This window comes from Stigmatopora argus, chromosome 5 (genome assembly GCF_051989625.1).
Source record: "Stigmatopora argus isolate UIUO_Sarg chromosome 5, RoL_Sarg_1.0, whole genome shotgun sequence".
NCBI classification, from domain to species: Eukaryota; Metazoa; Chordata; class Actinopteri; order Syngnathiformes; family Syngnathidae; genus Stigmatopora; species Stigmatopora argus.
The window spans coordinates 14,007,650-14,017,500 of NC_135391.1; the positions used below are offsets into that span (position 1 = coordinate 14,007,650).

Below are 9,851 nucleotides of genomic sequence, written 5' to 3' on the forward strand. Positions count from 1 at the left end.
TAAAAAAAACATATCTGACAGCTTTTTATATTAATAATTCACATGACTTTAATTGTAATTTTTTAAAATCTTATTTATATAAATCTACACTGGCAAATAAAAATGAATTATGTTAATGTGGTTCACCGTAGTGTTACTGCTGTGCCGCTAGACGGCGACAGCAGTACAGCTCCCACCGAGAACCTCCCAATGGTAGGATAACCAAGAAGAAGAACAGGCGGAAAAGGAGAAAAGTAAACAATTTAGTATTTGATAACTCGAAAGGCAAATAAGGACGTGACATCTTTTTCCAGTAGTTCTTTTTTTTCCCCTGTACCTTTTTTGTCATGAACATGTCGACGGGCGAGGGGCAGATGAGCAACATGGATTTATTGCAGCAAGTAAGACGGAAGTCATAATCTATGTGTTATAATATTAAAAGTATAGGTGATTTTTAAAGTCATCACTTTACAGTACTTCAGCTGCTTAAAAGTTACGTTTGCGACTAATGTGAACGAATTCCGTTGATAGATTTCGGCTGCATTTGTTGTCTCGACAAATGTATTTTGAATATATAAAACAGACACTGTTCAGGGTTGCCAGATCACAAAGACAGTCTTCAATGCAATTACAGTAATACCTCGTTTATCGTGGTTAGTATAGAGAAACGGTCTGTGAGAAGATAGCTGCTGCATTTGTTGTCTCGACAAATTTGAATGCAGTAACAGTCAAAGATTCTGTGTTTCTTCTATATTCTACATTAGGGTCCCTCTCTAAGTTATAGAAGCCCGAAAAATACTAACCTAATATCAAAAGGAAAGTCCCAAATTACAACATTTCCCTTGCAAAAACTATCTGAGGTACTCAATAGATAAGGCATTTGCTGTAACTGCAATCCATACCCGCAGATGGCGCTGTTGAAGTGCTTGAACTCAGAGAATCTGGAGGACCGTGGTCTACTTACAGCCGTGACCGGCGTCCGCATCGCCAACGAGCTGCTAGAGCGCCTCACAGGACAAAAACAAGTGGATGCCTTCAAGGTGCAAGAACAACATTTTCAAGCCGTATTTTCTTATATTTTCTGTTCTTGCTAGTTTATTCTAAAAAGTGCTCAATTTGTCATCAATGTAAATTTTAGTGACATCATTGCTGTATCTGTTTTTGTGTGTGTACCTACAGAGGGAATGCATCCTGAGCGTGGCGCAGTATGTGCGCGAGAACCCGCGCGCCTCCCCAACTGATGTAAACGCACACGTGGAAAAAAGCGTGGCGCTCTTCGCTGCACGCGTCAAAGCTCTTGATGCTGCACCGCTGTTCTAATTGACGCTCTGGAGCAGTATTTAAATTTCATTTTTTTTAAATGTTTTGATTTGTTTTGCTGTTTTCTACTAATTTTGCTTATTAAATTTATGTTATATCGCTCATTGTCAACATCATGTCGCTTTCATGTGAAAATACTATATACATATAAATAAAAATATAAACCATTTGACTTGACACATATTTGCTTGTTTTTCAACTTTATCACAAATTAGAGTAACTCAAACAATAGATTGTATAAGTAATACTAATCAATAAAAATCCACATAGGATAATTGAACACAGTGACCAGGGGTCCAAATGTTTCCATCTCTGAAAACCATGTGAGAAGGTGTCAGATGACAAATAATCTGTGTCTACAAATAGCACCGTGACACAGGCGCGAACACGCAGTGTGAGTGTGCCTCTTTAAAAAGCAACAAAACTTTTGAGGTAAGAGACTGGAATCTATTTTCCCTCCTCCAATTTAATTTTCAACTTGTTTTTCTACACCTTACTGGTCTTCATTCTTTTCTGCATTGTTCCCTTCAGCGCCTCCGTTTTCCCTGTTTTTTGATTGATGGTTTAACGGCTTCGAGATGAAGTCTGGCACATCTGGTTTAAGCAACGTTTCGTCTTTGCTAAGCGTTTGGGAATGTCGCGTCAAGAAACATCGGCAACATCAGAAGAAGGAACAGGAAAGGAAGGAAAGGAGCGCCCTTGCCAGGTCAGACGCCACAACATCCATGATCACGGCCAATCATCAATTAGCACCACCATCGATTGTGTGTTACATTCATTTGCAAGTACCCGGAGAAAGTTAAAAAGTTAACACCAACATTTTATTATATGTTTGCAAACATGTTTTTAAGATGATTCAAGTCTCTCATTATGTGTGTATGCATTTGTTTCCAGGATCGAACAACAGTGGCATTACCACATCTACTGCAGGACGCTCACCGCACAACAACGCAACCTACTCAACAGTTACCTGCAAAACACACACTCAGGTACACACGCACCCACATACACTCTTTAGGTAGCGGTACCCAAACAATTTGAAATTCAGCATGGTTACCTTCTTCATCCTCCTTCACATTGTACTCCCCTCCTCCCACTTTGCGCTTCCTCCCCGCTCCAATTTTCTCTCTCTGATGATGTAGTGGTTCATTCCCTTGACTTCCGTGCAGTGTGAATGTGTCTGCAAATAGTTGGCGACCAGTTTAGGGTGTAGCCCGTCTTTTGCCCTAATGCAGGGGTGTCAGACTCGGGTTGGTTTGCGGCCCACTTTAACGTCAACTTGATTTCACGTGGGCCGGACCATTTTAGATAAAATATTTAGATTTTTTTAAATAAATGGATTAAAAGAACTAGATTAAAATCCCTGAATATTCCGTTTTTATAGATCTAAAACAATGTTTATTTTAGCTTTTTTAATATATTTTTAGATTTTACAAAATGATTTTTGAACTAAAAACACAGAAAAAAATGATTTAAAAATTACAATTATTGATTTAAAAGGGGGAAATCAGGAAATGTAATATACATCTATACTCTTCATTTTAATTTGATCCTAAAACAAAGTCGACACTCATGATTTACTTTCCCTGGCCACACAAAATGATGTGGCGGGCCAGATTTGGCCCCCAGGCCGCCACTTTGACACATTCACGACCCCGACGAGGTTCGGCGGTGTGGAAAATGTTAATTCATACCTGTCAACCTCTGCCGATAACTGCCCTTATAAATGATTATGATTCCCCTTACAAACCCCCAAAAAACCTTACAAACACCGTACGAGTCGTATCGGCAGAGGTTGACAGGTATGTGTTATTATTAATAATACATGATAGAAAATATAATATGTTATTATATAAATGTTATTATTGCATCATGTATTTAGAAAAACTCTTTCAAAATTGTTATCTGGGTAATAAATTGGAACACACTCAAACATAGTAACAACAAAGAAATGACATCATGTAAATTCAACGATTTACGATTTATACACAGTAACAAACATGAACACAAACCAACACATGGATGAATGCTTTTATTGTCATTAAACAAGTATAATGAGATTTAAATCTTCACCACAAAGTGCACAAATAATAACAAAGAAACAAAGAGACAAAGAAATAACAATAAATAAGTAGTCAAAATAAAAAATAGTCAACAACATAAATTTGGAGGGAAGTGCACACATAACAACAACAAACAAACAAATGAACAGATCAATAGTCATAAATTAGCATAAAATAATTCATCAGGGATATAGAAACCGATATGTAGGTACACATAACACAGATAACTAAAGTACCATGTTAAAAACATGTAGATAAATAAGAGATGCATTGGTATTAAAATATTTCAAAACAATATATACAATCCATAAACATTGGTGAACCAAAAGCAGGTCAACAATGCATGCAATGCTTACTACGATTGTACACACACTGGTGTGCTGCACACTTTCATGTACAAACACACACTAAATATTCTGATGGATTTTCAGCTGAGCTGAAAGTTGCTGGAGAAGGTCAACAAGTGGAGGTTTTGGCCAAGCAGGACGAGGCCGCTGACGAGGAGGCCTTGTTGTTTTACTTGTCTGGTGAGCAGTGGAAGGTGAGTTCCTTGAGTTCAAGCTCAAAAGTCAGTCTTTTAGTAAATATTAAAAACTTTTCCCCCATTGGAATTCCCTTATTCATATTTGTTCAGTAGACTCATTGTTTCCATGTTTTTGCCCTCAACTCATACTATTTAGGACTTCCCAAAGGATCTTGAGTGGAAGACTTTTTTGCTCGAGTGGCACGTGAGCGACACCAAAATTCAAAAGCTTCCGGACTACTTGGCATCTTTTAGCCTCCTAAGGGTTTTAGATCTCCCCAAGAATGAACTGTATGAGCTGCCCTCTGATATCGGTGAGGACAAACTCAACCCGCCCCAGTCTCAGTCCATCTGAAGTTGACCTGTCTCGTAGGCCAACTTGGTGAGTTGCGCCAACTGAATGTCAGCTACAACCGTCTGTCCCGCGTTCCCGTCGAACTCGGGATGTGCGAGAACCTGCAAAGACTGGAACTCTGCGGAAATCGCCACCTCTCTGAGCTACCTTTTGAGGTCTCGACTGACCACTCATGCCGCTCATTTGCACCTACTCATTTATCTCATTGGTCAAATAATTTAATATGTGATGAAAACGTTGAGACTAACTTCAAAAATGCCATTTATTAAGTCAAACTTGCGTGTTCTCATATAATCTTACATCTTATTTTCTGAACAGCTTTATCCTCATTAGGGCCGCGAGGGGGGCTGGAGCAAATCCCAGCTGTCTCCGGGCCAGAGGTGGGGGACACCCTAAATCGGTGGCCAACCGATCGCAGGGCACAAGGAGACGGACAACCATGCCCACTCACACATACCTAGGGGAAATTTAGTGTCCAATCAGCCTACCAAGCATGTTTTTGAAATGTGGGAGGAAACGGGTGTACCCAGAGGAAATCCACGCAGGCCCGGGGAGAACACGCAAACTCCACACCTGGACATGACCTGGATTTTAACCCAGGACCCCAGAGCTGTGAGGCTGACGCGCTAACCACTCGCGCCACCTGGTCGCCCAACCTAAATTCTAACCCCAAATTCTAACTAAACCTACATTCTAACCCTAACCCTAAATTCGAGCTAAACCTACATTCTACCCCTTAACCCTAAACTCAAACTAAACCAACATTCTAACCATAACCCTATATTCTAACTAAACCTACATTCTAACCCTAAATTCTAGCTAAACCTACATCCTACCCCTAAATTCTAATCCTAAATTATCACTCTAACCCTAACCCCAAATCCAAACCCTAAATTATAACCCTAACCCTAAATCCAAACCCTAACCCTAAATTGTAACTAAACCTACATTCTAACGCTAACCCTAAATTATCGCTCTAAACCTAACCCTAAATTGTAACTAAACCTACGTTATAACCCTAAATTCTAACCCGAATCCTAAATTGTAACTAAACCTACATTCTAACCCTAAATTCTAATCCTAACCCTAAATTGTAACAAAACCTACGTATTAACCCTAAATTCTAACCCTAAATTGTAACGCAACCTACGTTCTAACCCTAAATTATCGCTCTAATCCTAAATCCAAAATCTAAATTCAAACCCTAACCCTAAATTCTAACCCTAACCCTAAATTGTAACTAAACCTACATTCTAACCCTAACCCTAAATTGTAACTAAACCTAAATTCTAACCCTAACCCTAAATTATCACTCTAACCCTAAATTCAAACCCTAACCCTACATTCTAACTCTAACCCTAAATTATCACTCTAACCCTAAATTCAAACCCTAACCCTACATTCTAACGCTAACCCTAAATTCTAACTCTAATCTTACATTCTAACTCTAACCCTAAATTATCACTCTAACCCTAACCCTAAATTATCACTCTAACCCTAACCCTAAATTCAAACCCTAACCCTAAATTCTAACACTAACCCTACATTCCAACACTAACCCTAAATTCAAACCCTAACCCTAAATTCTAACCCTACATTCCAACCCTAACCCTAAATTCAAACCCTAACCCTAAATTCTAACACTAACCCTACATTCCAACCCTAACCCTAAATTCAAACCCTAACCCTAAATTCTAACACTAACCCTACATTCCAACCCTAACCCTAAATTACAACTAAACCTACATTCTAACCCTAAATTATTACTCTAACCCTACATTCTAACTCTAACCCTAAATTCTAACTCTAACCCTACATTCTAACCCTAACCCTAAATTCTAACTCTAACCCTACATTCTAACCCTAAATTCAAACCTTAACCCTACATTCTAACTCTAACCCTAAATTCTAACTCTAATCCTACATTCTAACTCCAACCCTAAATTCTAACTCTAACCTTACATTCTAACTCTAACCCTAAATTATCAATCTAACCCTAACCCTAAATTATCACCCTAACCCTAAATTCAAACCCTAACCCTAAATTCTAACACTAACCCTACATTCAAACCCTAACCCTAAATTCAAACCCTAACCCTAAATTCTAACACTAACCCTACATTCCAACCCTAACCCTAAATTCAAACCCGAACCCTAAATTCTAACACTAACCCTACATTCCAACCCTAACCCTAAATTCTAACTCTAACCTTACATTCTAACTCTAACCCTAAATTCTAACTCTAACCTTACATTCTAACTCTAACCCTAAATTCTAACTAACCCTACATTATAACTCTAACCCTACATTCTAACTCTAACCCTAAATTCTAACTCTAACCCTAAATTACTAAGTAACTCTTAAAATGTGAAAATTTCAGAAAGTGTCAGTGTCAAAGACATTTTCTGCCATGAGCTTGTCAGCAAATAAACTCACAACACACGCAAATGTCTTCAAATGCTCTCTCAGTTGAGTTTTGTAGTTTACGCAACTATGGAGACGACTACGGACCTAACATTTATCCAAAAGATAACTATTGAAACTTGAAGATCACTGTTAAAGAGGCTAGTGGCACACCTGCACACGGTGCCAAAGCTGCCTTATTCTTGGCTCTCCAGCAAATTCACCAGTTGAAACTCTAGGGGTGTTGTGACGGGTAAAATGCGAGAGACCAAACCCAAAAATGCAGAAGATCTCAAAAAAACCTGAGCTCTCAAAACACCAAACAGCGACAAAGACATACCGACTTCGCCACACCTAATTGCTTCTGCAAATCAACCAAATGACGTATTTCGCGTTGGTTCTTTTTCGACCTTGTACCCACAACGCTGCATGCTCGTTTTCTGTAGTGGAGGCTTTTTGGAAGACAGACGGAAACACAAAACCCACAGACTGGGGTCCTCGGGGTCATTTCTCACACCAGTGTGCTTTATTGCAAGAAATGACACCTTCTTGATATCCGACTCTGTTTTTAAATATTTTCTGAGCGGGCAAAAGTGGGCGTTAACTTCAATATCAGCCCTGCAAGTCTGCTCATATATAACAAAAAACATCCTAAGTATTGAGTGCTGTAACCTGTTCATATTTATGATTTTCATATCCTTCAGTTAGCCAACATTTCTAGAAATCTTTTTTGCATCAATAATCCAGGTCACGAATTACTGGATTAGAATATGATACTATTCCAGTTTTTTTTAAACAGCAAGTACATATATTACCACGTGTACACATGACTTTAGCACTCAGATGACTATATATTGTATTCTTATGTGCAGCTGAGCACTCTGAAACGTTTGGTCCACCTGGACATAGCGGAGAACATCTTTGTGTCGATCCCTGTTTGCGCTCTGAGGATGAGCGCTCTGCAGCTTCTGGATCTCAGCGACAACCGACTCAGTGACCTGCCGCAGGATATGGACAGGTTGCTCGTCACTGTGTGTGTCAACAACACAATGTGTTTGAGTTTGACTACTTGTGCGTACGCATTTAGGTTGTCTGAGCTGGAGACGTTGTTCCTACACAAGAACCATCTTTCCTATCTCCCTCACTGCCTCACCAACATCACCACACTCAGGATGATCGTCGTCAGCGGCGCTGAGCTCGTTTGTGTGCCCACAAGACTCTGCAGCAACCCCACGATAAAGTATACATTGACACGTGCACACTCCTGCTCAGACAACCATTCATACAGGAAGTCACACGTGTATGTATGTGCTTGTTGAGGTTTATCCGTCTGTATGACGGTTCGGCAAGCGACGAAAAAAAGAACAAGGAAGCGGAACAGAAAATGAACTGTACAGCAAAAGGAAAGGAAGCCAAAAGAGACGAAAGTGACAAAGAAGAAATGAAGAACAGTCGAGAGAAAGAATTCATGGACGCCTATGTCAGCTTGCTGAAGGACAGAGGTCAGAGGTCACTTGGAATGACATGTACAATGAATTCTCATTTATTCGAGTTTTATTGATTCACTCACTGGATGTGAGCATTCAATCAAAGAATGGCAATAAATGACCACAAATGTACATGTATAGATTGAAAAAAATGTCTGTTATATTATATAGTGTAAGCTTTTATTGGCACATTTTAGAAGCAGGAAAAGGCAGCCTCCACATACATAGTGTACTTATACACACCCACAACTCTTTTCTCATCTCATCTCATTTTTTGAACCACTTGATCTTCATCTTAAAGGTAGGGGACACCCTAAACTAGTGGCCAGCCAATTACAGGGCACAAGGAGACGAAAAACCATTCACGCCCAAACTCATACCTAGGGGCAATTTAGAGTGTCCAATCACGAGGATACCATGCATGTCTTTGGAATGTGGGAGAAAAGCGGAGCACCTGGAGAAAACCCACACAGGTCCGGGGAGAACATGCAAACTCCACACAGACCTGGATTTGAACCCAGGTCCCCCACTGTGAGGCCAACACGCTAACTACTCATAAATTTCGAGTTGTTTTATTTTGACTTAGGTTTTATTTCGAAGTAAAGACTTCGAAATTGTTGAATGGACTTAAGGCTGTCACTTGGGTAACAAGTTTGTGTTAAGTCAAGTTTTGTTTGGAAGTGGCTTTAAGGTAACCTTAACCAACAATAAACTCAAAAAGTCAACTTCCAAATTTTGCAATTAGATTCAATTCTATTTTTTCCAAATATAATTCATTTTTTTTTTCCTCTTCCCAGATGACGTCCCCTACTCTACCACCAAGGTCACCATTTCCTGTGTCCTCTAACCCTGCCCACCAAGAAGCAACTTTGCTAACAAGATTCTGCTTGGCAACGTCATCCAGTTTCAACCCAGCCCCAAAACCTTTATAATTCAGACTTTTCTAAAATTAATATTCGATTTGAAATCTCTCCAACAATTCCTTTTATTTTGAAAATGTTAAAGGCATTGTTTTCTTGGGGTAAAAAAAAAAAAAAAACAAGACACCCTCATTCCAAAATGATTTCCATCATTTGCCACTCAAAATGTGTTTGTAAACTAGTGCTCATATAAACATAGAAAGATGAACTAGGAATCTTAGCTTTACTCCTGCTTTTTTAAATGAAATCATCCAATGGATTGGTCGCAATAGCTAATTTCAGGTCACGCTGACACATTGGTTGCCAAATATCGTGCACATTTTGTAGACTAAAAACAATTCCCAACAGGTCAGGGCACATTTGCACTGACTGGTCATATTAACAGTACATTTACGTTTAGTAACTTGAGTTTCATAACGGACAAAAATATTTCATGACATCACAACAAGTGTATTTGCTAAAAACATGCCGATGGAACAGGAAATTGCTCCAATGGATTCTTTGAAATTAAAATTCATTGGCGTTTCCAAGGAAACAGGACATGGTGATCGCCATGCTAGCAGCGATGCTTGGACCTCTCAGATATGTTTAGGCAATAAAAGGAAATACTAAAGGGCACATTTTCTTAGTCGTTGCAATCAGATGCTGCTGTCCTGTAAGAGCGGCTCGATGTCCTCAGCATCGCTGGCCGGGGTGGCTTGGGCTCCGCTGTCGTGTGTGCTTGCTGAGGACCCAGCGGCTGCGCCGCCAACGCCGCTCGGCTTCCTCACTGAGCACGTCTTGATTGCCCCGGTGACCGG

General features: G+C 39.7%; 3 protein-coding genes across 7 annotated transcripts in view; 2 read left to right on the forward strand and 1 right to left on the reverse strand.

Annotated features, from left to right (window-relative positions):
* The first annotated feature begins 192 nt into the window (after positions 1 to 192).
* Positions 193 to 1,476, forward strand: LOC144074649 (uncharacterized). The gene is made up of 3 exons (XM_077601185.1): positions 193 to 380; positions 888 to 1,019; positions 1,159 to 1,476. Exons 1-3 carry the CDS (start codon positions 327 to 329, stop codon positions 1,297 to 1,299), a joined length of 327 nt encoding a protein of 108 aa, XP_077457311.1. The 5' UTR covers positions 193 to 326; the 3' UTR covers positions 1,300 to 1,476.
* Positions 1,477 to 1,703: 227 nt separating this feature from the next.
* Positions 1,704 to 9,259, forward strand: lrrc2 (leucine rich repeat containing 2). Its single transcript, XM_077600269.1, has 10 exons — positions 1,704 to 1,731; positions 1,831 to 2,005; positions 2,194 to 2,288; positions 3,794 to 3,903; positions 4,043 to 4,199; positions 4,259 to 4,395; positions 7,517 to 7,662; positions 7,732 to 7,884; positions 7,965 to 8,146; positions 8,929 to 9,259. The coding sequence occupies exons 2-10, from the start codon at positions 1,878 to 1,880 to the stop codon at positions 8,976 to 8,978; spliced, it is 1,158 nt and encodes a 385-aa protein (XP_077456395.1). The 5' UTR covers positions 1,704 to 1,731; positions 1,831 to 1,877; the 3' UTR covers positions 8,979 to 9,259.
* LOC144074102 (hippocampus abundant transcript-like protein 1) overlaps positions 9,092 to 9,851 on the reverse strand; it is a 10,411-nt gene continuing 9,651 nt past the window's right edge. For all 5 annotated transcript variants that reach the window (XM_077600264.1, XM_077600266.1, XM_077600267.1 and 2 more), the window contains one exon: positions 9,092 to 9,851. This exon is cut by the window's right edge and continues 90 nt beyond it. In XM_077600264.1, the coding sequence (XP_077456390.1) occupies positions 9,690 to 9,851 (162 nt within the window). In that variant the 3' untranslated portion in view covers positions 9,092 to 9,689.

Coding starts and splice junctions, on each gene's coding strand:
- lrrc2 (XM_077600269.1), top strand. CDS start 1,878: ATGAAGTCTGGCACATCTGGTTTAAGCAACGTTTCGTCTTTGCTAAGC. Junction 3,904..4,042: donor TGTCTGGTGAGCAGTGGAAG/GTGAGTTCCTTG, acceptor CATACTATTTAG/GACTTCCCAAAGGATCTTGA. Junction 7,663..7,731: donor CTGCCGCAGGATATGGACAG/GTTGCTCGTCAC, acceptor GTACGCATTTAG/GTTGTCTGAGCTGGAGACGT.
- LOC144074649 (XM_077601185.1), top strand. CDS start 327: ATGAACATGTCGACGGGCGAGGGGCAGATGAGCAACATGGATTTATTG. Junction 381..887: donor ACATGGATTTATTGCAGCAA/GTAAGACGGAAG, acceptor CCATACCCGCAG/ATGGCGCTGTTGAAGTGCTT. Junction 1,020..1,158: donor AACAAGTGGATGCCTTCAAG/GTGCAAGAACAA, acceptor GTGTACCTACAG/AGGGAATGCATCCTGAGCGT.